The 27,684-nt window shown below is 39.3% G+C and overlaps 1 protein-coding gene across 3 annotated transcripts in view; it reads left to right on the forward strand.

The window, feature by feature from the left end:
- The window catches only part of SLC25A13 (solute carrier family 25 member 13), a 102,931-nt gene that overhangs the window by 26,670 nt on the left and 48,577 nt on the right, over positions 1–27,684 (forward strand). For all 3 annotated transcript variants that reach the window (XM_040067720.1, XM_040067712.2, XM_040067702.2), the window contains 3 exons: positions 2,281–2,423; positions 10,080–10,195; positions 26,878–27,017. In XM_040067720.1, the coding sequence (XP_039923654.1) occupies positions 2,281–2,423; positions 10,080–10,195; positions 26,878–27,017 (399 nt within the window). The remainder of the gene's footprint in view (positions 1–2,280; positions 2,424–10,079; positions 10,196–26,877; positions 27,018–27,684) is intronic.

Genomic DNA, 27,684 nt, shown 5'->3' on the forward strand with positions numbered 1-27,684 from the left:
GATGGTACTCACAGTGTAGAAATAAATGGGAAGCTATCAGTTTAAATGCAGTGGATTGCAGTCAACTTTTAGCATATTTAGTATGTCAAATCCCCAGTAGAATGTTTGCAAATCTTACTTAAAATGGGGTTAAACTTGTTATTACTTGACTATCTAAAATGTATGTAAATTACCAAAAAGCCATTAAGTACTATTGTATAATATCAAATTCTCTGTGGGTATAATTGTCAGAGTGGGGGGAAATAAAATTGTAAAGAACCAATTTTTAAATGTTGCTCCTCCAAAACGAATAGAATTGATGTTTTTTTCTTTTTGTTATGATAATTTCCAAGAGTACTTCTAAGTCTTCTAACATAACCCCTAAGAGATTAGATTTTAGTCAAAGTGATCAAGCTGACATTTTTCAAGGTCATTTTCTATATGTAGTGTAGAGTACGTGATTGGATTTCAAATACACTTGAGTAAATCACAATGACAAGAAACAGGGGGACACTGAAACCTTGTGCTGTTTTCTGTTATTGAGTGCCCTAGCAGGGGGTAAGCCTGGATGAAAAAAAAAAAAGAAATACAGAAGCATAGGCTGTCTGACTTATTTGATTTGTTTCTCAATAGCGGCTGTGTTAAAAGTTTCTGAGGCTGGGATTCTGAAGGATGCTGTCTTTCTGCAAATGATTACATTGAATTCAATTGATCTGTTAGTTCTTATAAAAGTATACAATTCAAAATTCCTTGCAGTGTAGCAGCTAGAAAGCATGTGTTGCAGTGTCTATTGAAACAGGAATCCTTTAGCACTAACCAATATATAGATGCCAAAGTGAGTTATGTTTTGTTTGGGCTTGCTTCTCTGAAGCCTTGTTTCTTGATGATATTGCTGTACCTGAAAATGGTATTTATATAGCACTAGAAGAAAATAATCTACTTACTGTAACACTTTGGCATCCCTCTGAGAGTTATATGCCTACAGCAGGTATAACGGTACGCTGCAGGCACCAGTATGAAATGAAAACTGGCAGTTTTTGTCCCTTAGCAGAGCCACAGTAATGTGAAAGAAAGTGTGTGTTTGAAATACACTACAAAATAGCAATAGGCATCTAATTTTTTTATTACTTTAGTGTGGATAATGCTCTGTGGGGGGCTGCAATGATAGTTTATCATTCTACCTTGCCTTAAAAAAAAAAAAAAAAAAAAAAAAAATTTAGCAGTTTCTTTCCTGTTCTCAGTGCACATTTGTTATCCCAAGATAGACCTGTTTCCCTTTAAGCTAACAGATGGTTCTGCAAATTTTGCCTGGGATCTCTTTTCCTCTTAATAATTGCCCTTATCCGTTTTCTTAAAATACATTCTTTTGGGTTGATTTAAAATTTGACCTTCTTCAGAAAATGAGGACTTTAAAATTCGAGGGATAACCTAGCAATGAGGGTAGAGGTGGTAACAAAGGGAGTTTTATTTATTTATTTAGATATTGTCTTCAAAAAAGTTACTACTACTTTTATTAGTAGTATGGAGGATTCCCATGGGAGCAAAGATGCTGAGGTCTGTCAATAGCTGTTTTCTGGAGCAGTATGGTAGTAACTGTATGTAAAGCAGGGATAATGTATGGCAGGTGTCAGAACTCTTTTCTTATTTCTGCAGTGTGCTGTACTGTCAACGTTCGTGTTTCGCTGTTACATTTTGCTGTTACAAGAACAGCAAAAGCTGTTCTTTGGCCTCCTTTCAGCACTTCGGCCAAGGAGTGTCTGTAGGTTCTCCTTCCCCTAAGGACCAGCCATAGCTGGAGGTGATGCAGTGGCGTTCTTCAAAACAGCGCCCCCAGGTGGACATTCCTGCGGGATCATTTGCTCCGCGGGCGTTTTGCGGGTGTCACCAACCCTGCCTTCTCATCCCGGAGCAGAATGGCTAAACGAAGGAGTCATTTTGGATAAATAAGATACGCTGCAGTGCCCTACTGCTGTCGAAGTTTGACATGCGTGCTTGCAAATGTGCTTGTGCTTCTTTTTCTACTTCAAAAACATATTCGGTATGGAGCATTTCTAGACTACTGTGGAGGAATGGTTGACATGATAATCCAAAAAGTCTATGTCTGCCATTTGTTATCTGGGAAAACGAGCCTTCAGCCGCTTGATTACTCCCCTCTTACTCTTTCCTGTTTGGGTCTAGGCTGTAGATTCACTGGAGCAGAACTGTCATCTGTTGTAACAGAGGCCTGCTCATGATTGGAAGCTATGAGTGGTAGTAATAAATGGATGTGTTGAGGCACTAAATATTGTATTCGTTTAACAGTATGCAAGTGTGGAGAAGAATGGAGAATTTTTCATGTCTCCTAATGACTTTGTCACACGGTACCTGAAGATAATTGGAGATGGTTTGCCTAATGCAAGCACTGTACAGCTCCTTGCAGGTGTGGTGGATCAGACAAAAGATGGGTAAGTGGTTTTTTTTGTGGTTTTGGTTTTGGGATGGGGAGGTGGCGGGGGGGGCGGATTTGTACTTGATTGGTTTATTTTTTCTCTGTTGCTCCTTTAAAAAAACGAAGCCAATTTTTCAAACAGTCTGATCCTTGAAGAGTGGGGGGGGGGGGGGGTGGGTGTGTGTTTTGTTTTACCCTGCAGATCCATAAAGGAATACAGTATCTTTTAAGTGAAAAGAGTTGAAAAGTTGTTTTCAACTGGAGTACCATTTAGTGGTACAAACCATTTTCTGTCTACTATGTATTTTTAATTCATGGAACCTTTCATGTTTGTTGGCTGGCTCCCCTAACTCCTGCTTTTCTTTCCTTCCCTGAGTCTTTCTGTCTCTGTTTACTTTATATATCTGTCACAAACACATTCAAATAGAAATCCAAAATAAGTTTAGATGGTGTAGGAAGAGATCCTAGAAAAAAGTTCCCCTGCTTTATTTTGCCATGGCACTGTTAAAGGTTTTTTTGCCACTGTGTTTTTCCTTCAAGAAGGAGGAGGAGCACCTAAGGTATTTAGGGAGCCACTCTGCAATCTTGGGAAGGCAGCAGTGAAGTTGGTTGCACATGGTTTGCATTTGAAAAGCCGACTTTGCCAATAGGCAAGATTAGCTACCCTTCCATCTTCCTTCCCCCTACTTTAATGAAATCCCAGCTTTTGCTTTTGGTACTTGCCCAGGCAAGCTGTCTCTACCCATATGAATTGTTGAACCCTCCCTTTAAAGTATCTTTAGAGAAACTTAAGAATAATTAGCTATGGACTTGAAGTGTGTAGTTGTGGCATTTTTAGAAACCAGAAGACTTGAGGCATGACTCATATCAGCGGTTGCAGAGAGTAAAATATGAGAGAAACAAAGCATGACTAGAGAATGCAGTCTTCCTAGGGAACAGATGCAGGCATAACTCAGAAGTTTTGCAGTCCTTGCCATGCTCTCTTTTCTGCTCAGCCAGTCTCACGTATTTGGCAGCTGGGTACCTTTAACCTTGCAGATGACTTAATGTGATGATTACTGCCCTGGTAAAAGAATTCTGTAAAGACTTGTGTTGGTAACATTGATGGCATCAAAAAAAGCCATGGCTTCAGATAGTGTTTGGCTGAAAACGTTAAGCATTTCTCAGATTTCTTCCCTTGGTTTGATGCCTGCAAAAACAGCATTTTCCAAATTACATGGCTTCAAATCCGTTTTGTAATAAGAAGATTGAGAACATAATCCATACCTTGTGATTCGGATCTCCCTCACAAACAGAAGCTGGTGTCAGGAAGAACAAAATGTAAAACTGTAGCCTATGTGAACTTGTTGACAAGTTGGGATTTCATAACTTGGCGTGATCTTGTAAGAGTTTTGCGGTGTAGTATTGAGGCTTCTAATTGTTGCTTTCTGCCGTGGGTAAGGATTGTTTCTGTAACCCACACTGTGCAGTGACAGTTCGTAACGTGTCTTTGGAGAGTCTCTTCTGGTACTCAGGCTGTCTTCCTGTTTAGCTAATACGTAAAAGAATGGAGAAAGTTTGGAGCATGATCAGCATCCATCTCTCTAACATGGCATTGTAGCATTTTTTGTCACGTGGCTCAGTGTTTGTACCTTGTTCTCATGACGTTTAAAGTAATTTGCAGAGAAATCATCTGAGGTAAGGGTCACCTGCTTTTTGGTTCCTGTCATGAAATCTCCTAAAGACAGCAACAGGACTGTTGGTCTTCTCCTATTGAATACTGCCAACTTGGCAGTCCAGAGCTCCAAGTTTTACAGTGGAGTAAAACCAGCTTTTGTTAGTGTTCATTTTTAATAGGCTTGTCAGTGTTTAGAGACTTATATGTGTTTAAGGTCATGAGAGTCTGTTCAGTAATTTAGCATTATTTCGATTATAAAATAGAAGGTATCTTGCCAAGAGCAATGACAAGTTAATTTTGTTACAGTGACTTAAAGTAGTGCAGTCCTGAAAATACTGCTAGGATATTCCCAGAAGCATTTATCCGCTGTCTTGGATCCCTCTTTTGCTCTGAAGAAGAAACTGTTGTTCATGACTGGTGAGCATGACCACTTGTCACTAAAAAGGTCTGAGCCTCTCCCAGGGATGATCCTAGCACTTTTTAGAATGCTTTTTGATTCTTTCTGATTTTGATAATAAGTTATCTATATGTACAAAGTGTAATCAGTATTAAATACTTAACTGGATAAGTACAGGTGAAAGGCAGACAGCAAAGAATGTGACTCGTGAGAGGGCATGTGGATGGCCAAAGAATTTTTTCCCCAAGAACTGAAGAAGTTCTGAGTGTGAAATGAAAAGAACTGTAGCTCTTAGATACAGTCTCACAGTAGTTACTGTAGACAAAATGTCATGTAAATCTAGCCCAATTCCTGCATTGCCAGAGATTAAGGATTTGAGGATCTGCATGAGCTACTGTTGTTGTGACAAAGGTACGAGACCTCTTAAGGCATACTCTGTTGTTCAATGAATATCCGTTGCCATGGGAGCAAGTTTTGCCTCCATCTTAAGCCAGGGCAGAGGTTTATTTGATGGTGGGCTTTCCTGCTGTTCTCTTATGGAGGCATGTTTTTAAGGTTTCCTCTAAGAAAAGGAAATTCGTTCCTTGCTAATGGCCAGACAAACCTTTCAAAGTAATAACATAGATTTTAATAAGTGTTATATTTTGTGGTTGTTGTTTGTACGAAACAAATTGAAGAGCCTGGTTCCTGGCCTTAAGCTTCTCACTCCTAATCTTAGTTAAAAAAAAAAAAAAAGGGCTTTGTTTGGCCTTAGCTGGATCAGAAATTTCCCCAAAATACAGTAGCTTTCTAAAGGCTTATCAGCAACAGGCCAGGCATTTTCCACTGTAATACCATTTTTCAGATCTTTGTTGTACTTTTAAACATCTCCCTAACAAAATAAGTATTTACTGCACGTCTCTGTTTGGACTGTAGTAACTAACACTTTACTGAGAAATACTATATGCTTCATTTTTTGAAAGGACAAAGTATTCAAAAATAACACTTGGAAATGCCACTATTTTACATTATTATTAGATATAAATGTATCCTCTAATGCACCAATTTACACTATACTTGGTTTACCTAACTTGCAGTGAAAAATTATAGATGTCGCTTCAATTTGTGTCCCATTATGTTACCGTGTTTAAATTGCTGATACAGTAAAAACATCGGCATTGATTTCTGAAGAAAACCTCTTTATCATTGCATTTGTATGTATTATTACAGCAGGCAATGGCTTTTTTCTTTGTGTGGCTACGTACAGACTTTCTCTGGTGGGAATATGTTGTGTCTATGGGGTGTCCAGTTACCATGGGTGTGATCATGGAAGAAAGGAGAGAGTAGTAAATAGTGTTTTTTCTGCACCATACCCAATTGTTCTCTTTAGACTGGTGCTCTTGTATGTGGATGCTTTTAAAATATTAAGATTTAAGCCTTCTTGAATAAATTGTGCAGTACTGGCACTGGGAATGAGGATGTGAAGGTGAAGGAAAACTTTGACTTTTTTGGGTGGAATATCTTTAAAACTGAAATAAAATTTTGTAAATATTTCAGCTTCCTCTCCTTGTGCTGTTAAAATCACTAGGTTTTTCTTTGCTTTTGTAACATAAATGGCTACTTGTTTAGGTATATGAAATAACTCTTAAGTAGTATATTGAAGTCCATGTTAACATGTGCTGTTTAATGACACCTAATGATATTCACTGAAGGGTTATGCTAAACGCAAAAGGGTGATGCTAAACCAGAGAGAAAACGTGTTACCCAGGCAACTACCCTTGTGCAGTATAGAGAAGTGAGCATATGGCTATGTAGTACACATTTTTTCAGCTTCTTTAAGCATTAAGAATCACACGTGTAATTGACTGAAAAATTACTGCTCAGTTACTGTATTGTATGGTCATAATAGAAGTAAATGAATACGTCGTTGTTAGAATAGATCTGTTGGGAATCACTAGCAGGCTAGTCTACTTAAGGAGCAAAAATACAATAAGAAGAAAATAGCTGGTTTAATTAACATGTAAAAATTGGGTTAATTTGAATTCAGCTGGCACAGCAGATATTAATGTCTCTTCTTTAACAGTCTGACTAGAACCACACAATTCGTACACTTTTAGTCTTTCTAATTCTGTGAGTAATTGTTCTTAAAAATGCATATGGGGTTATTTTAAGCATTTATCTGTGACTTTCTAGGGGGGTTATTGCTTCCAAGTACTGAAAAAAAAAATGCTTCTACCAGTATAAAATCCTGTAGCAGTGTTAGTACATGAAGTTTTAGTCAAACCCAGGCCTAGTAACATAGAATATGTTCTTAAGGTGGTGCTGTGATTCTGCTGGGATAGGTGCTGTATTTCTTTTCTGTGCTGTCATCACTGTATTGTGATCTGTTGATAAGGACATGTGCAGGTTGTTTCGCACAAAAAGCAGCTTTACCAAAATGATGTTGGCAGAGATTTTACATTTGTAATTCCAAACAATCCTGTTCTATAGTCTTGCCACCTGCTGTCTCTTTTTGTTTTTTCTGTATGCATGTATTGTAATCTTTGGGACAGAACTCAGTGCTTTGGATCTGTTTACTGTTCTGTTAGGTATGTAGCCAATAATAATAAATAATAATGGCCCTTTGTAGCCAGTAAGTCACGCTGTAACAGTAAATATGCATGGATACAAAACTGAATAGGTTGTGACATACTGGTTTAAAATTGAAGGAAATGTTACTTGTGAAAAAATTTCTTTTGGCTTAGAAGGAATGGAAGTTTTCTTCCGTTGAAAGACTGAGTATCTGTGTAGTCTAACAGTGGGGAGTACCGAGAGCTCCCAAGGAGTTTAAAGGACTGATGGATTGTTCGTGTGCTAACATGTGCATATGTAACAAGGCAGAGACTTCTTTGCCAGTAAAGCTTAAGGCACTCTTATATGTTTGCTGACATCATTAATTGTGAGTTTAATCTTGGTAATACCTGAGGAGGTTTCTTTTTATTTACTTCTTGCACTATGTTATAATTTATGGTGGCAAGCTCCCAGAGTTAATTATCTGTTAGACCATTTCATACTCTACATTTCTTTTATTTATTGCATGTATATTGAGGGAGGTAACGTAGAACAGCTTTTAGGCTTTCTCTGTGATGTGCTTTTTTTTAAAAAATGTCCTTTTTTATTCATCTTCTCGTGTTTTTATGTTCCTCATGGAAGTCAGCTTGCTGTCCTGGGGATGTTTGGCTGCTGATGTGCAGCAAACACAGTTCAAGTGTTGATCTAGGAAAGCCAGTAGATGTAATCTTTTTGGACTTCAGCAAAGCTTATGATACAGTCTCTCATAGTGTCCTTCTGGACAAAATGTCCAGGACAGCGCTGAATAGCCCTGCTACACGATGGGTGAGTGACTGGCTCACAGGTCAGGCACAAAGGGTTACTGTGAATGGGGTGACATCAGGCTGGCAGCCTGTCACTACGGGGGTTGTGCAGGGCTCCATCCTCAGCCCTGTGCTCTTCAACATCTTCATAAGTGACCTTGATGCAGGACTCATAGGGACACCCAGTAAGTGTGCCAACTGCTGACATCCTCAAGGGCAGGGAGGCCCTGCAGAGACAACAAACTAGGGAGCTGGGCAATCACCAGCTGTATGAAATTTAACAAGGGAAAATGCAGATTCTGCACCTGGGGTGGGGCAACCTTGGATGTACAGACAGACTGGGGAATGAGATGCTGGAAAGCAGCACTGTGGAAAGGGACCTGGGGGTCCTGGTTGACAGAAAGTTAAATGTGAACCAGCAGTGCCCTGGCAGCCAGGAGGGCCAACCCTGTCCTGGTGGGCACCAGGCACAGCATGGCCAGCCGGGCAAGGGAGGAGATTGTCCCGCTCTGCTCTGCACTGGGGCGACCTCGCCTTGAATATTGTGTGCAGCTTTGGGTGCTGCAATATATAAAAGACATTAAACTGATAGAGAGTGTCCAAAGGAGGGGAACAAAGATGGTGAAGGGCCTTGAGGGGAAGCTGTATAAGGAGTATCTGAGGTCACTTGTCTATTCAGCCTGGAAGAGACTGAGGAGACCTCATTGTGATTTCAGCTTCCTCACAAGGGGAAGAGGAGGGTCAAATACTAAACCCTTCACTCTCGTGACAAGTGTCAGAATTCAAGCAACAGCATGAAGCTGACTTCAGGGAGATTTAGGTTAGATATTAAGAAAAGGTTTTTCACTCAGAATGTGGTTGGGTACTGGAACAGGCTTCCCAGGGAAGTGGTCACAGCACCAAGCCTGTCTGAGTTCAGGAAGGACAATTCTCTCAGGTGCATGGTGTGCCTCTTGGGGATGGTCCTGTGCAGGGCCAGGAGTTGGACTCCATGATCCTGATGGGCCCTTTCCGGCTTAGCATATTCTCTGAATTCCCATAAAACACATGACTGGAAATTGCTGTATAGTCATGGGTCACCATAAGTTGATGGAAAAAAATATCTTTTCCGACTTAATGCAAACTCTTAGTTCTTCACAGTTACTGCATTCTGAGTAGAAGTTTTCATTGAACTGGCTGCAGTGTCACTTCGTATCAAAGTGCTAAGGATATAGTTTGTTTCCCTGGGTTTATGTGTGTTTCTTGACATTGGATACACTGAATTTTGTGCTTTTCAGAAATAATCCTTGTTCCCCAGCTGCTGCTACATGAACCCATTAAAGCTAGGAGCCTGCTACACTGACATAAAGCAGCCTGAGAGGCAGCAATCTTCAGTGTCCCAGACTGCTAGCAGGCCCTGCCACCACATATTTGAAGATGATTTTAAACTCCTACAGCCTAGACATTAAAGAAGCAGCAAAACAGAAGAATAGTTGGCCTTCGCCTCTTTAAGAATAGGAGTTTGATCTCCATTTGAACTCTTGGGTGTGACGCAGAGAAATTAGAAAGTTCAAGATCTTTGCTGTATCAAACCTACTGCTGGAAACAATGCCAAGTTGTCTAATTATGTATTTGTGCTTATGAACTAACTTCTGGAAGGACAATTCTGCTTTTATCTATGCCCTACTACTGTGCTAGCACATTAGGAACCTGGCTGTAATGATGAATTTGAATAAACTGCTCTTGGGCTGAGGAAGAACATGCAGACTACTGATTGAAATTTGTGACTCAACATGCAGGACTAGAGGGCTGTGATGGATGACTAAGAGATTGCTAGCAAAGGGATAACACATTCTGATGGGTTCCTTCTGAAGTGAGTGGCAGCATGTAGGTCTTGAATGGATTTACTTTCCAAAAGCGCTAAGTACCGAGTCTTGAGGGAAGTTACTCATGTCTTTATTGGCTCTGTCTTGCCAGTGGAGGGAGGCTCCCCCAGAGGGCAGTTCAGTTAGACATTAAAGCTGAGGTGAGTAGCCATGCTGAGTGTTTTGCTTATTTTATGTTCTGTTGTGACTTGCCGAGAGGAATAATGCCTTGTTCAACAGACATTTCCGTTTAATGATATAAAGACTTCCTGACAGCACTGGGGATAGGGCATTTTAGGATACATTTTGATCCTTGCTGAATATATTTTGAACGCATTTTGGTTATGGTCTTATTTCTTTTGTATAATCAATATTATTTTGTATTTCAGTTTTTTGCAAGCAAGTTGGTTTCATAGCTATTTTTTTTTCTTTCATCCCTCAGGTTGATATCCTTTCAAGAGTTTGTGGCATTTGAATCAGTCCTGTGTGCTCCAGATGCATTGTTCATAGTAGCCTTTCAGCTGTTTGACAAGACTGGCAAAGGAGAAGTTACTTTTGGTAAGGCATTCTTAAATGTGCATTCTTAATGTAAAAATTCCTACCTACACCAAACTCTGTTTCACCTACTGTTACTTTAGGAGACAGTGATTGGTAGCAGAACTACACTAATGCCAAGCAACTTTATGTCTGTACTTTTTTAATTGTTTATGTGTGCACAGTATGAAGCCAAGATAATTGTCATCATCATAGTTTTCCCTGGAGGACCGGTCACTTCTCTTTTTCTCTTCCCCAACATGCTTGTGCAGGTCCAGACCAGCAGTGATAGGCGACTATGGGAAAAGATTGTAAAACTGTGAGGGGGTTGCCAGAAGAACTGGGTGAATGCTGGGTTTGAAATTGTTACCCTGAATTATTTTTTTGTTTAAATTGGCTATATTTCAAGCTGGATGACTTTTAAAGCTTAAAACTGTATTCTGTGAGATTTTACAGTAATGAATTCATTATTACATGCCCTCTGCCATTCTGTCCCCCTTTAAAATTCAGCTGTACATTGGAAGTGTGATATTTGCACTGGTAATGAGATACACTCAGGCCAGTTTAAAACCTGATTAAGAGGGCTGTTTATTTCTAGATATCCTAAAGATAGCTTTTGATATCTGCAGGGCTATCTCCCACCTGCCTAATGATAAGGGCCATTCAGTCTGAAAGAAGGATTCAGAATTTAGCAGTTTGCACTAATTTCTGATATTGAGCTAGCACATGAAAAAATATGGGGAATTTTTTCACTGAGTACCTACACTGGATAAAACTGCTGTTTCTAATCTGCTACATTTGGACATGATTATTCCCATATATCAAGTTTGTTTGGCTGTTAAACAATTCTAAGTAAATAAAAAATTTGATGACATTGACTCTTTGTCTTTCCAAAATATATGTTTCACGCATCCGTTGCTTTTTTACTGGTATTTCCCACACGTCTTATGCTCAGTTAAAAAAGCCCTTCTCTTTCCATTTGAACAAACAAGATTTTGTAACCACTGCTTGAAGCATTATTGTATCCTTTCTACCATCTCCAAAAGTCTGTATTATAAGCTGAGGCTGCTGAGAAGAGTTGCTGTCTCTTCTTGTGTCTATTTTGGTTTTTTATTATTTTGTAATGTGTTGAGGGTGTGACAGATGTGCTTTTTGTGTGCAATACTTCAGAAGTCAATACAGATGCTAAAAGATTTTCAGAAAAAAAAATCTGCAGATCATAACCTTGATGAAGGAAGTATTTTTGTGTATGTATATGGACAGAGAAGAGTGAGAGATGCCATGCTTTTGAAACAGGAGGGAATGCATATTTTACTAGGGTTTTGTTCCAGTGAAGGCAGACTAGAGTTCCTGGAATGCCTGTGATGTGCAGTTTCTTGTCTGCGTCAGAGCCCCCAGTTGCTTGGAGCACTCATTAATAATCTAGGAAGAACTGTATTCGTTTGATCTGAATGCTGAATCAGTCCAACTTAACTTTTTAACTCTTGGCATTCTTGTTCCTATTTTTCCTGCTGTCAAATGCTTCCCTTGGGGTTTGACACAGTGAGTCAAAGGATTTGTTTGGCATTTGAAGTCCATTGAAGTCCTTCTAGTGATGAGAGAAAATCCCATGGCAGACTGCATTTAAGGTATTTGAAAGAGGAGACATGCCAACACTGGCAGAACCTCAGATAGCTTTTGTTTAATTCCTTCATCTCCTCTTTTGAAACTGTAGATGTATTTGTAACTTCTGTATAGTACCTTGTGGCTACCACCCCAGCAAATGCCTGGACTGGGGAGGATGGAAGAGCTGTCTCAATGTTGTGCACTCTCAGCAGAAGTGGTTGACCTTTAGAAAAGGGCTAGTTTCTCATTTTCTATCACAAGGAGAAAAAAGAGTTTTATTTTCCTGCAAATATTAAAAAAACCCTAAAAAACCTAATGTGTTTTCATAAATACATTATTAAAATACTATTCTGCAACTTTGCCACTCAATGCCTCAGTCATGCATCTTTGAGACTAATGATGAGATCTTTTTCCATTCACTTGAATGAGAGTGATATCAAGTCCTTATCAAGGTTAGGAGACTTAAATAGGGGTTTTGTATACTGTGGAATTACAGTGTGAAAGGAACAGAAGAATGAGGAAAGGATAATTTTTCAGTATACTGCTGTTAGGTGTAGTTTCTCATTTTAAGTCTGTATCTCATTTTATTGTTGTATAGAAACAGCATGGCTTAGCTGTGCAGTCATTGTTTTTCTGTACACTAAAATGATAATATAAATAAGCAGAATAGTTAGCAGCAGTGAATTTCACATTTTGTACCATGCAAATTCGTCCAACTCTTTCACAGGTGCACTTGGCTTGGCATCTTTGTTAAATGAATTAATAAGGAGCTTTATGCCAGTGAACTTTTACAGTGAATGTGAGATCCAGGCTGTGGGTATTCAGAGAAATGTTCTGGGTGAAGAAGTTCCAATTTAACACTTTGGACTTACTTTTCTTGAAAAATGCTGCACTTTACTTTAGCTTCTGGGTTGGAAATGGATTTGCGTTTTATCCGTATGTTGGCATATCTCTACAGTTTTAAATATTTCATTTCTTTCAAGTTGCAAGTTAACTATACCTGGATCTTTGACATAGTTAATACCTATTTAAAAGGGCTGATGTGCAAGCAGTGTGGGTACATGGAGGGGGGTGGGAGGTATTTCTAGTTTATTGCTTTTTGAGGTGAATTAAATGGCCACTAGTAAATTAGTGGCTAGTGGCTGATTGAGACTACACCTGGCCATTGCATCATGTTGTAGATTTACTTTCTGCTGAAGTGTCAAAGCTTTGACAGTTTGTAAGGAGTTAAAGCTCTCAGCAGGAAAGTGAGAGGAAGTTTAGCTGGCTTTTAAATTCGAGGCAAAGAGCAAACCATTGCTTCTTACTGTTGAGTGTTGACAGGCACATAAAAGCTGATAATGTAAGTCCAGGGGTTTAAGAGACTTAGTAGAGTTGCTTTTTTGTCGTATGACTGTATTTTAATGCCTCATTAAAGAAGCAGAGCCCTTTGAAATTCTTTACTAGATGGCATTTAAAAATGGTGAGATGGCTGGGTAAAAAAGTGTTTAAAAACTAAGTCACTGTAACCTTCATCTTTAATTTTGGATGGGTAAAATAAGTGATGGTACCTAACAGTTCTGAGCTGTGAATAACACAGCAGTGAAACCCAGACACTGGAACTTTCCTTTCCTGATACCAGTTCTCAAAAGCCCTTGTGAAGGGCAAAATAAGTGTTGTCCATGTTGATTTTGCTAAGAGAATAAGGAAAGACACAGTAAGAGCTATGATTGCCTGAGTCTGTGCTGCCAACCATTATTGAGCTTGCTTTAAACGTTTTCATTCTGATTTGTATTAGAGTAGAATTAGCCACCAGACAGAAATTCTTGCTCTTGTACTTAATGAAATGGAGCTGTGGTATAGTGTGTGGTTTTATGGTTTTGGTTTTCTTTTTTAAAGGTTCTCTAATTCAATCTGAAGCTGTTTCAAAATGGATGCTGTGTTGTGTTGCTTTGAGAAATACGAGTATGCTGTAAAATGTCGGTCCTTTAATTAAAAAAAACCCAAAAACCCAACATACAACAACCTCCCCCCAAAGCCACCAAAAACATGAAGGAAATTGGGAATCCAACCCCCAAATTTTTGTTTGTTAAATGTAGCAGCTGCAGACTTGAGCATTGTATTTTGCTTTTGTCAAGACTTTATTGGCATGCAGACAGCAGCTATTGTGGGTCTCTGCTTCTGTTATTAATTATATCAGTGCGTTTCTTAGATAAACACATTAATTAAGGTTACGTATTACTAAGTGCTCCTGTTTGCTGATACCTGATTCTTGAATTGCCTGAATATTTGTTTGTAAACTTTCTAAAAGGACTTAGCTCTTAAGAGGGGTTTAAATAGCTCCACAGCTATTGTGATGAGCTTCAAACCTTTTTCCTTTATGATAATGCTCTGATATTTTTTTAATACGCAAAAAATATTTACAGGAGTTTCATAGTTGCTTTTATGACCAAAGAATTATCTTCTGATTGTGTGACGTAGCTTTTGTTTGTGTTACTGAGGATTGTTTGTTTTATGCTTTGCACTGCGATCGCTGGAATGACTTGGTTCTTCTTATGGAATCTGTAACTCTTTTTCTCTCTTGCACAGCACCTGGCTTAGTGATGCCCAGCCTAGTGCACTGAATACCATGTAGAGCAATGAAAAGCTAAATCTGAACCAACAAAATAAATTGCTGTGGCTGCAAGCTTTGATCTCTTGAGAAACTGCAGTATTTAGTATTTATCAGTGATACTGCCATTGCTGGTTCAAATTGCCTTGAAACCAGTTGTAGCTAGCTTACACATCATAGCTTCACCTATACAGTGAAACATTTGCTGATTTATAAATGTCAGCTGCCTAGATATGATGGATCCAGTGGCAAAATTACAGATGCAAAATCTCCTTAGTCTCGGATGTTTTTTGTTATTTGTACAATATTGTATTTTGCACAAATAATTGACAGTTTTAATTACAACAGGATATAATGTATACTTGTTTGCATATTTATTTTCTTCAAAAATTTTTCTGAAATTTTCTCAGACTATTTTTTGAGCATTTCATTTCTAGACATATGTCAACTTGGCAAGTTTTTGTTTTGTTTTTCTCTTATAACTAAAATGTTATGTAACCAGGCAGACTTGGATGCAAGCATCTTAAGTAAAAGAGAGCCTATTTGGATACAAAGTGAATCTGTCATTCTCAGTATTAGGAGAAGCTTTGTCCTAGTACACTGTTTGCTTTCATTTGGTCTAGAAAATGCAATTGACTTTTCTAAATCATTCAGAACTGAAATTCAGTTTCAGTTTGTTCCTTGTTGTTGGTTTTGCTCTGTTGTTTTGTTGGGGATGGTAAGAGAATCGTCAAACAATTCCGATTGGAAGGAACTGTATGGCAGCCGTATGGTTCAAACCCTTGCAGTGCCACCATCAAGGCCAGCTGCTTGAGGGGAAATGTCAAATCAATGTTTTAAATAATCTCTGAGGCTGGAGACTCTACAGCCTCTATGAGCAAGCATCTCCCAGTGTTTGATCACTGCTATAGTGGACAACTAAATCCCTGAGGCTTGGTTGGGATTGCCAGTGGTCAAGCTTGCATCCATTGCCTGTTGTCCTTCCACTGTGTGTCTCTGTCTTCCCTTCACGTGTTCGGTAGCTGTAGAGAGCAGTGAGCTCCTCCTTTAGATCTCCCATCTCCAGGCTAAGAAAACCCCATTCCATCAGCCTTTCTATGCATGTCACATGCATCATCCCCCAGCTGCCTTGTATAGAGAAAATAGAAGTGATACTTTGTTTTTGTTAACAGGCTGTGCTGCTGACCTTGGTGAAGATGATCTGGGGTGTTTTTTTGGATGATGATGATGATGATGATGATTTTTATTACTCAGGGCAAGAGGAGTAAATTTCTTTTTATGCCCACAGGGGGCCTAGTGCTTTTCAAACTTGAGGTCTTAGGTGCTGGCACTTTGTTGCTAACTTATAATGAGGCCAGGAAAGGTAATAAAAAAATGTAAGGCTTTTGCCAGTGAACTGAAATTATGGATAGCCACAGTTCAAGTAGAAATATTTTTAAGAAATTGTATTCTGAAAAAATTTCTGAAAAAGTTTAAAGTAAGCAAATTATGTAATATTCCATGTGTAAATTCATGTTATTCCCCCTTACATACAGCTGCAACAGAGGAAGCAGACAAGTTTGAGTCCAGAGTCTTACTTGCTGAGGGTGAGGGATGGTACTCTGCTTTTTTTTTTTTTTTTTTTTTCCTTTCTTTCTTTCTTTCTTTCTTGGGGTATTTGCCGTATTTAGCACAGAGTACACAAGTATTTCAGTCAAAAATTAGGGCCAATTTGAACAGGATGCTGTATGGATATGTCATGAGAGAGTGAATTAGTAGTTTTCAGAAGTGACAACAGCACAACCAGAGCAGGGGGAAGGTAGGAGGATAAAAAAGACAACAATTTCAGCAGATTTGTGAAGTTGAACGTTATCATGGATCTTTTTGATTGGGAAGAATCATGAAGGTGCAAGCATGTTCTGTGTGATAATCTTTTCATTAATGTGAATTTAATCTGTAAAACTGCTCTGTCCTTGTTGAAAAGTTTGGCTAGGGCAATGGATTATGTTCAGTAGCTAGTGCCTCTCTCCTGAAAGAGAGTGCATGCTGAACTGGGACTGGTACCGGACTTGATGGTTTTCTGCAGGCATTTTGGGGGATCTGTTTGGTTGTTGTCTTTTTTAAAGTCTACTTAAAATGTTTGATAGACATTTATTTACCAGTACTGGTCTTCATCTCACCTCTGAGTACTACAGATGATGTACAGCCTTTGTTGATTGTTCCAGCCACAAAATGGTTGTGGTTCACATCTGAACAGAAGTGACCAGTTGTAGTGGGAGACTCCAGCCTCCTGCTTCTCCACCCTGCTGTGGCTGTCTCTGAGGAGGCTGACACTCCATTGGGACCTTCACAGTATACAGTCTTTTTTTAATGCCCGAGAGTTTGTTGAGTTAACCAATGCATCTTCTAAGAGCAGCTCAACAAGTATTGTAAGCTTTTGCTTCTCACTGATGGGCTCCAGACGTTGGTATGTTATCTGAAGATGAAAAAAACATTGTAAGGACATCCATTTTTTTTAATATTTGGACCTTTATTGCACTTCTTTAATGAACTTTTATTGCAAAAAGAACTACGCTGATTTTTGGAACTCTTGAAGTGACATATGAGTGTTTTCTGAACAACTGATTGTAGATATCAGATTGGCATGTGTGTGTTGTATGGTATCCTGTCAGAGATCTGAAGAACTGCTTGGAAGATGTTCCAGTTCAGTGGGACAGAAGTTCAGTGGGACAGTCTTTTTACAGAAGACCAACTACAGATTTGCGCAGTTGACTATAATGGATCCAGTTTTAAAAGACAGGGGTAACAGAGGGCACTTCCAATTGGTGGGATAGTTCAAGAATACTACATGCTCAGATGGCTAAAATATTATGCTTTCTGCTGCTACTTCATGCTACTTAAAAAGAAACAACATATGTGGAAAAGATGGCAGCACGCCAGTTTAGGAGTCAATTTCAACTGTATGAGGTTGCTCTTTGATTAATGGAGTAACTCTTTGGTAAGCTGAGGGTCAGCTGTCTGTGTATCCCATTGGAGAAAAAAGCCCAACATGATTACTAGGCAGCACCTGGGGAGGCCCCCAAAGCTTCCATACCAGAACATACTTTTAAAACCGTGTCAGGAGCAGTATATCACTTTAAGCTTGTTTTTAATTAAGATTTTTCCTCATCCCATTTTCAAACTGGCCTGGAGTTGCAGATTAGAAAGTAGAAATTTCATCATCAGGTTCTAAGAGCCAGAAAAGTGTTTTGTTATTGCAGATTTTAATATGAAATTTCAGATAGCAAAATACACACATTTTTGTGGTGTATGTAATTTCGCTTTCTAAATTGGAAAATCTGCTGTTACCTAGCAGTTAATGACTATTTTTTCCTAACATTTGGAATTCAGGACCTGATTTTAGAAGCTGATAAAAGAAAACAAAACTGAGAATATGTTGGAAGTGCTCAAAGTGAAAATTACAGTTTAGATAGGTTTGAGGGTAGATAATTAGACATTTTAATTGAACTAAAATAGTTTTATACTAATACAGTACTGTTGTGGGAGTACATTTTGTGGTGTATTTGAAATTGAAGTATTTAAGTGAGGGAAAATGTATGTTAATGCTTTGCAAGAAAGTGATTTTTTTTTTAATATAATCTAAGCAAAATAGCTTTTAAAGACATAGAGCTCTCAAATCTATGCTGGAAAGCATTGTATAAAGTTCAGGATTATTTCTTTGAGCCAGAAGTTTGCCTTTATAACTTTGGTTGGTATATTAAATTGCTATAGGAAACAAAGATGTGAATTATGAAGAAAATTTTTTATTGCTGGACATCTACAGTGAAATTAGCCCCTGCCAGTGTAACAAAAAAAGGTGTTGATTCAGTCTGGATTCTGGAGTCCTGTGTTTTTACATCTCCACGATAGGGATGACAGAAATGAGTCCAAACGATGATTTTGTTTGCCCACATGGGACATTGAATTTGATATTCAGCTTTGGTTGGACACAAGCAACAATGGCTTATGTTAAACAGCAAAATTCAGCACTGGTTTACAGCTGGAATAGCTCAAAATAATTAGATTGCTTGATATTACATTTTTTATTTTTTGAGGTAAATTTTGTCTTCGGGAATTTTCTCTGGATTTGAAGGAACTAGTCCTGTGAAAAAGTAAACACACAAAGTTATCAAAATAAGTGAATTCTCAGGGTTTGCAGGTGTTTGTATGTGAGTATAGATGTGCAGCCACACTTGTCAGGTGCAGGTGAAACTGATCTTAGTCTAAAATGGATCAGGTGCAATAAGGCAGGGTTTTGCACTCTTTTGAATGAATCATTTCTAGAATGGTAGTGATACCGCATGATAGAGAACAGATAAATTGTGCTGACCTGAGCTGCTTTTTTCAAACCACTTCCCCCTTTCTGAGTTGTGTTGTACACTCCCATTTTCTTCAAATGGTGTGCTCCATTTCTGCTCTTCACTTTGAGTGTTCTATTACTTTCTTTGTAATATTTTTAAGAAAAGGTAACCTAATTTAATTTCTGGGTTTTTTTTAAATTCACAGTTGCAAATAAGGTTGTGGTCCATGTTTTGCGAGGAACTAAATGGAAATGAAAATACAGCATTAGTTTATTATTTCAGGGCTTCTAACCTGTGGAAAAAGGTGGCTGTGACAACCCTTCCTGCTCTTAATGCTTTATTGGGGGAAGTTGGAGGAGTGAGTACCTTTCCCTTGCTGTCCTTAGTAATGAAACTATTCCAACGTGTTATTCATTTTACTGCATGGCCAACCATAAAACTATTTCAGCTATTTCCTTAACAAAGCAGCTGGGAGATGAAGAAGGTGATTGTAATGCTTGTACTTCCAGAGTGTTGTTCCTCTTCTACATAAATAGGGATAAATGGAAAACCCAGACAAGTACTTGGACTACTTATCGTTCCACATCTTATCTGAACAGATGTGATGTTGACATACTTTTCCAGAATAAAAGTCATCATTATCAAGGATGGAAATAAATTCTAACTAGCTGTGAATTTGAAGTTCAGAACAGTAAATAAAAATCCAACAAAACAAAAACAAACAACTCCCCCCCCAAAAAAAAACCAAACAAAAAAACAAAAAACAAACCAAAAACAAAACCAGAAAAAGGCCACAACACCAAAAAACCAAAAACCAAAAACCCAAAATAAAATAAACCAACCCAAATCTTGGATAAATCCCAACAATTCCAGTAAAACAATACATAGAATTATTACATGATTATTTCTGACATGCATATATATAGATAAATATATATGTATGCACCTGTCTCTGTATGCTTTTATGGGAGTTTATTGTTCTTCCAAAGTATCATAAGTAAAGCAAGCCTGGCAGAAGGCCAGTTTGGCAGAGCAAGGATCTACTTTGGAGCTAAGGCAAAAAAAGATGTATGTCCAGTCCATTCTAGAGAGAAAATTCATGTGGCCCACGCTGAACTGGAGTTGAAGCTGGCCAAAAATGTGGAGGACCAAAAAAAAAAAAATTTTTTAAAATATGCTAGTAGCAAAACACAGTCCAGAAATAACATTTTCTCATTACATGATGAGAATGGGCATCTCACAAATAGGGACATAGATGCAGCAGAGATATTTAACAGTTTCTTTGCTGTTGTCTTCAACATGGATGATGGGCTAAGGGGGTCACAGTGCCCTGAGCTGGAGAACCATAGGACCAGAGGGGATGGTATGAAACTGTTTTAGGAGAGATTTAGGTTAGATAATAGAAAAAGGTTCTTCACCCAGAGGGTGGTTGGGCACTGGATCAGGCGCAGGGAAGTGGTCATACACTAAGCCTGACAGAGCTCCAGAAGTGTTTGAACAATGTTCTCAGGCTTGTGGTGTAATTCTTGGGGTTGCTCTGTGCAGGGAGAGGAGCTGGACTTCAGTGATGGTTGTGAGTCCCATCCAACTCAGGATATTCTACTATTCTGTGATTTTGCTGTGTCCAGGAGCAGCAGGAGCTGGCTGCTCCACCAGACTGACAACCCTGATGTGAATGAAGGTGCCAAGAGGCTGGTTCCTGGGCTCACTGACAAGGGATGCAGTCCCATGCTACCTGAGCACAGACAGAAAAGGAGGTCTGGTGACAGTGACCACGGTCAGCCAGACATGTCCATAGGGATGAGGCAGGCCCAAGAAAAGGCTGGGAAGTTTAATCAGGGGATTGGGGTCACTGAAGTGTAGGCATCCCTACAGCAAACCTCATCAAGAGAGATGAAGACCTGAGACAAGGCTTCTTCCAGCTCTTCCTCCTGCAGTGTTATGCCTGGACCATATACCTCATGCTTGTGCATAAGGAAGAGGTTCTCATGGGGACAAAGTTGCAGAACCTGGTGATGTACTCAGGATCATGAAGCTTATGGAAAATGTGGAAATGTTTCAAGTGGTCAGTGAGAATGAAGGCCTGTGGAACTCATTCTGTCCTCATCTCCTCTGAACTTGAGGTCAGGTGGTTGGTAAGGTGTTGGAGTTTCCTAGTCATGATATTGAAACAGCTACTCTTATCTAAACAAAACTCTCTTCTTCTTTTCAGGAGGTAGGTAGGTAGTTCATGTTCTTTACAGAAGTTGCTAGTACAAATATCATCAGGGTAATACCATTTTTTTCTCAAGGCCCAGGGCTTTGATACATGTTTTCTATACTATGTTCAAATAATTTAATTGTGTAAAGGAATAAGATGTATAAAATGTATGGATTTTATATAAAATTGAGCTGAGGATGACAGGTTTTCTGCAAAAATGTTATGACTATTCTGTAAGATCAGTGGATTTTTGTAGATGATCATGACATTTTTGAGATTCTGTTGAGACTGTTAACTTTACTGGGCTTAATGATGACAGCGTGTGAAAAAATATACTTGCAAAATAAATAGTTTGAAAGAATTTCAGATTTAATATCTCAGATACTTATAGACTATACCCGTGTTCTGTTAAGTGACTTTCCTTAGATACAAAAATACTGTGGAATAATGACTTTCAGAGTTTTCCTTTTAAAATCTAAAATTTATAAATCCAAATTTCAGTTGGAGAATATTGGTGGTCCTTGTTTTATCAAGAGTGTCTGTAGTTATGCCAAAGCATGCTTTATTTCTATTTTACTTCTTAATCACAGGAAGTGGAATGTCATAGGAATGAAAATGGAATGGGATCACAGGAATGAAAATGTGAATGCAGCATGCTTGTCTGTGCAATAAGCATATAAACATACACATCAGAACACTGCAGAGAAGAAGGTCCCCAGGACTTAAAGGACCAAAAACGCCCACTGTAAATCAGCAGGCAGATCACCTGGAGGGAAAATAAAACAACTCTTTCATGCAGTGATCAGAAACGAATGGCAAGGTAGCTATTTTTTTAGTTAGAGACCGTGGAGGGACAAACAATTATTTGTTTTAGAACCTTGCAATTTATTTTAAAATTGAGTTGCAAAGCTGAATTTTTTGAAAGATTGATAAAAGTGACAGCATGGATTTCTGAAAATGAGTGTTTAAAATCCTCAACCTGTTGTTTGTTTTGCTTTCTAACAGCTCTGATTTGAACAATGCAAACACATAAATGGTTGTATCTTTTGCTAGCTTTAGATTGGTTTTGTGCTGTTACAGCTCTTGACGTTGAAGCATTAACATTTTGCCTTTTTAAAACTAAAGCAATGAAACAGTGTTCTGAACTGGATTTTAAAGCTTCCATTTATCACACATTTTGATAAAATACTTGTTTAGGATCAAAGCACATTTGTCCAGAGAGGTTGTGGAATCTCTGTTGTTGGAGATATTCGCGGAATCACCGATTGGGTCTGGTTAGAAGGGACCACAGGGGGTCATCTGGTCCAACCTTCCTGCTCAAGCAGGGTCATCCCAGACCAGACAGCGCAGGATTGTGTCCAGATGTTTTTTAAGTATCTTCCATAAGGGAGGCTCCACAGCCTGTCTGGGCTATCTGCTTCAGTGCAGATACACTCACAATAAAGTTCTTCCTCATGTTCAGGTGGAACTTCCTGACTAAAACTGGGCCCAGTATTGAACCCTGGGAAACACCACTAGTGACAGGTCTCCAGCTAGACCCTGTGCCACTGATTATGACACTCTGAGATTTCAAAATTCCGTTACCCTGACATCCTGAATCAGAAATTCATGAGGGGGCATTTGAACATCATCTGGCCATGGCCTTGAGCAACCTTTTCTGGTTGGACTTTCTTTGACTGGTGACTGGACTCCATGAAATCCAGATGTCCTTTCCATTACAAATTATTCTGTAGATCTGAAACAGGTTCCTTTGAAAAAAAGAGTCTAAACAGACATAACAACTCCTGGCTACTGAAGCACACCTCAGCTTCTCTGTGTTTAGCTAGGTGACTTTGTGGGTAGCTGTGGAACTTCCAACTGCGGGTTTAATGCAAAACTACATTTTTTCATTGTCCATTTTTTATTTTAATATGGACTTAGATTATTAAAAGATGACACTGTAAGAACTGAAAAATAACTTGGAGTGAGTTCTGGTACATAATTGGATACCTTTTGATGGTTAAATCACAAACTAAAACACTTCACTTTTTTTTGTGTAGTGGGAATGGTTTTTAATGTCTGAATTGGGCAGTCTGCCTACAGATGTGACTTGAGTCAGTGATGTGGTAGATGAATGGATAATGAGACCTAGTGAAGGAGGAGGAAGAAGACTGTTCACTAGCCATAGGAGTTTGTGCACCATAAATGGTTGCAAAAAGGAAGTGTGGGGTATGTGTAAAAAGGCAGTGGCAAAGTGGATACCACGTCTCATGCCATCAAAGAATCAGAAGCTCAGTAGGCAATCTTCCAGTCAGCTGCCTGTGCTGTATAATCCAACATGCATTCTGTCAGAAAAGCATCTGGTAGTAGTTGCCAACTCTTAGTGACATCAATATACAATATGATTGTGAAAGGGTCAAGTTGTGTGGGTTCTCTTACCATTTCTACACTAATATGGTAGTCTGTGTTTTCCAGGTCATAGGAAAAACTAAGTGCACATCTTTAACTCGGGCTGTTTAGAGTGATGCTTGTACTTACATGAGCTTCTGAGACATGCTTGTGGCCTTTAATCTCTAAAACAGACAAGGGCATGCAAATGGTCTGGACAGAGACCTTATTATATTCCTAATTGGCTTGATGAGGTTTTCACTTTGATTGCTGTGCGTTCCTTTGCCTGTTGTAATGCCAATAATTAAACATTGTATTTAGTCTGAAGTTACCATTCTTTTCACTTCTTGACTGTTTGGACATGTCTTGGTGATGTGCCCTTGCAGCTCAGAAAGCCAAACATGTCCTGGGCTGCATCAAAAGCAGCATGGCCACCAGGGTGAGGGAGGGGATTCCGCCCCTCTACTGTGTTCTGCTGAGACCCCCACCAGGAACACTGCATCCAGCTCTGGGGTCCCCAGCACAGGAAGGACATGGACCTGTTGGAGCAAGTCCAGAGGAGGAAACCCACGATAAAAGGATGGAGCGCCTCTCCTATGATGAAAAGTGGAGAGAATTTGGATTGTTCAGCCTGAAGAAGAGAAGGCTTTGGGGTGACCTTTTTGCAGCCTCCCAGTACCTATGGGGAGCCTACAAGATAGGACAAGGGGGAGTGGTTTTAAACGGAAAGAAAGAAGGTTTACGTTAGATATATGGAAGAAATTCTTTACTGTGTGGTGGTGAGACACTGTAACAGGTTGCCCAGAGAAGTTGCGGATGCCTCATCCCTGGATTTGTTCAAGTTTGGATGAGGCTTTGAGAAACATGGTCTAGTGAAGAGTGTCCCTGCCCGTGGCAGGGCAGTTGAAGGTAGATGATCTTTAAGGTCTCTTTCAACCCAAACAATTCTGTGATTGTAAGTTTCATTTTCTAGAGGTGGAATTTTAGCTTTGGGCTCCAGCCAAGGAGGGTTTATAGGACACGGAGCTGGGCGAGCAGGTTACAGTGTTCCTTCAAGGTGGCTAATGTATGATAAATTAAAATAAAATTGCAGGGGCATAGTCAGAGGAGACTCTGCAGCTTTCATATATTAACAATTTGGAGTAAGAATTGTGCGGAGCTTTGCCCCATCAAAACTAATTTGAAACTCATTTTATGCTCGCTAAGTTTCTGCTATCGCTTACCTTGCATCAGGTAAGAATGCACCTTTTTTCTCTGACAAAGGCAAGTCTGGAGTCCAGCTAAACATAGCCTTTGGTAAATGATGATTTGTTCCTAATCTCATCCACACAGTATCAGCAGCTTGCTCTGCGAATATGCAGGATGTGGGATGAGAGGGGAAGAGGAAGCAGATGAACATCTGATTTCTCTGTGAATATCTTTATTTCTCTGGAAAAGCAGTGGTCACTGCCAGAAAGAGACAACCTTTATTTCTTCTTGCATGCAGGCAAGACAGGCTGTCTTTTTCATGCCAGTTGCCTTCTTTGAAGAAAGTCTGGCAGAAAGTATGAACTTTATGAATGTGATCTCCAGTGACATGTGGCAAGGTGCCTTGAGCTGTGTCAGTAGGGAAGCACTCTAAATGAAAGACTTCAAGTAGAGGGATAGGACCTCACCCTGAGCCAATAGACTTTCTCTCCCACTGCCTTGAGAGCAGAATTTTGCTCCTGGAGAATGCTGGCAGACAAGATCCAAGCTGGCTGTGACGGAACTTAAGACATGAATGAACAATGGGGCTTTCCTGGGGGCATTGACTTTGCTTGGAGAACATTCTCAAAGGACATTAGGACTTCGAGTTATGAATTTTATGAATTTGAGGTTAACTGGGGTTAGTCTTTCTGTTTGTAAGTTAAATCAAACTTGCTCTTTCACCACTGATTTCCTGGGATCCGTGGGTGCTGTGTTTTTAAAGCTGAAACTACCAATTGAGTTGTGAGATGGGAAGAGATCTGCAGTTTCATTTCTGCTCTCCCTGTGAAGCTTTCTTGCTTTAGAACAAGCTATTCTTGTGGGTAATACCATATGCAGGGCTTTTGGGTCAGTGCAGCAGAACACCTGCCCCTTTCATCTCTGTGGCTGTTTTTTTCTAGGTCTTTATTCTTCATTTACTTTCTGACATCCTGTCTCTCAGCTATGCCACATCACTCTCACTTTTTTCCTGATTCCTTGCCTAAAGAGGGGATTCCACTCTGGTTGGATTTTCCCAAGCCAACAGCTGCTGTGCCAGCCTGGCATGAGCTGAACCAGAGGCTGGAGCTCAACATGCACAGGAGACACGACTTCATTGCCCCAAGGAGCCAGCTCCCACCTTTGCTTGTGGCACTGGAATGAGCTGGAAGGTGGCTCCCAGTCCTGCCTGGCAGGCAGAGGCTGGCTCCAGTCGGGTGACTCCCAGCTTGTTCTGAACACAGGCAAGCACTGAGCTGTGCTGATTTCCTCAACCCCAGGCACCAGCCATCCTTGGGAACTAGCTTACAGCTCTGCTTCTCGCAGAGACAGACAGGAGCTCGTGGTTTCGACTCCTGGTCTTTCTTCCACAAAGCGTGAAGGGAGCAGACCAGCTCCTGGCCCAGCCTGTGGGTAGGGAGTGACTCCTGGGAACCATCTCTCCACGCTCACAGGAACTCGCAGGAGACAAGAACTGACTCTTGGCTTGAGTTGCTGGGAGAGTCATACAGCAATTAGGAAGGCATATGGCAGCTGGGAACCTCTGGCCTTGAGCTTGTCTTCAGAGGATATCTTTGCCCTATTTTTTTGGCTGAGACAAAACTGTCACATTGAAATGGGCTCTGTCCTTGAGACAAGTACTCGTTGCTGTTTTCATTACTTACAGTATATGCTCTCTAGTTGCAGAAACGTATGGTCCTTACTAACGATTGTGTATAAAGTAGTTGCTTCTTCATGGAAACTGCTGTGTATTACCAGCCTGCCAAGTGTGTAGTAAACTGTTGCCCAGTTGAAACTACTAAATATGAAGCTTTTAAGTGTGCTCATACTTGTCACACTGCCTCCCTCCTTGTAGAAGAGATTTAGGTTTAAAATCTGCATAGTGCTGGTGATAGGTTTTTATTCCTGCCTGCCATGTCTCCCCCCCATTCCCTGTTCTGCTTGTCAGTGCTCCATAAGTAACTCCAGAAAAGTGGATCTTGGAATAATGGTATTTCTGTAGTTGATTTTTTTGAATGTGGAGAATTCTGGGAAAAATTCAAAAGCATGAATTATAGTGACACAAAACTTTCATTGTTAGCAATTTGAAAAGATTACGCTGAAAATCAGTTAGCTTTAGTTATCTTTTTATAAATTGTCTTTTAATCTTCCCATGTTTGAATTTGAAATTTGAAATATCTGAGTTTCTTTTAATTAAATGCTGTGCATATAAAACTTGACAAATAAAAGTATTTTTCAGAAACTATTTGTGAAGATGATGATTTGGGTGAAGAAAAAACATTAGGTTTGCTTTACAATATGTTACTAATTTATATGAACAGTATTGCTTTCCAGTTATAAAATATCATATTTGTTTATATGTTTGTCTCTATTGTTATTTTATTTTATTACTAAATGAACATTTTTCTTTTCTTCCCAGAGGATGCTAAACAAGTTTTTGGCCAGACCACGATTCATCAGCACATTCCTTTTAACTGGAATTCAGAGTTCGTACAGCTGCATTTTGGAAAGGATAGAAAAAGACACCTAACATATGCGGAGTTCACTCAGTTTTTACTGGTGGGTCTAATACAGTATGGTTCATTAAGAGTAATAAGAAAGATGCAAGAATCAAAGTATTTGCAAACTTGCCAAATACCATGCTGGTAGCAAAGTTGAAATACATTCCAAGTGTAGACTTTTACACTCAGAGTGCTGGACTTGTAGAGTATATTGATAAATAGGATATGCTGTTGGTAAAACTGCTGATTCAGGCTAGCTGGGGTTTTTTTCTTTTTCCTTTGTTTTTGCACCTGTATGCACAAGGTGACTTTTTTTCTACGCTGTTGTGTAGACATAGACATGAAATTAAAAACCTAGACTTTGATGTCTGAGAATCTCCTGTATTTTTAAATCTACAAGTCAAAGAATGTTAAATGACAGTATTGAGCATTTTGGACTCAACTTGCCAGACTCGTATTGAAGTATTCGATCCGTAAACAACATGTTTGCCAAACATATATTTAATTCAGATCTGATACCCAGTAATATTTGTTACAAGCCATTTCCACACACTTTAGTTTTGATCTTTTTTGAATTAAGCTTATCTTAGAGAGGGAAAATTTTCTTGTAGCATATAAAGAATAAAATACTACTTTTTGCAAGGAATTCTTGGCTGTTCATACTTTTAAATACTTTGTTACAGGAAGTAAAATTTTATGCTAATAAAAAAATAAACCGATTATCT

Source organism: Hirundo rustica, chromosome 1 (assembly GCF_015227805.2).
Source record: "Hirundo rustica isolate bHirRus1 chromosome 1, bHirRus1.pri.v3, whole genome shotgun sequence".
Taxonomy (NCBI): domain Eukaryota; kingdom Metazoa; phylum Chordata; class Aves; order Passeriformes; family Hirundinidae; genus Hirundo; species Hirundo rustica.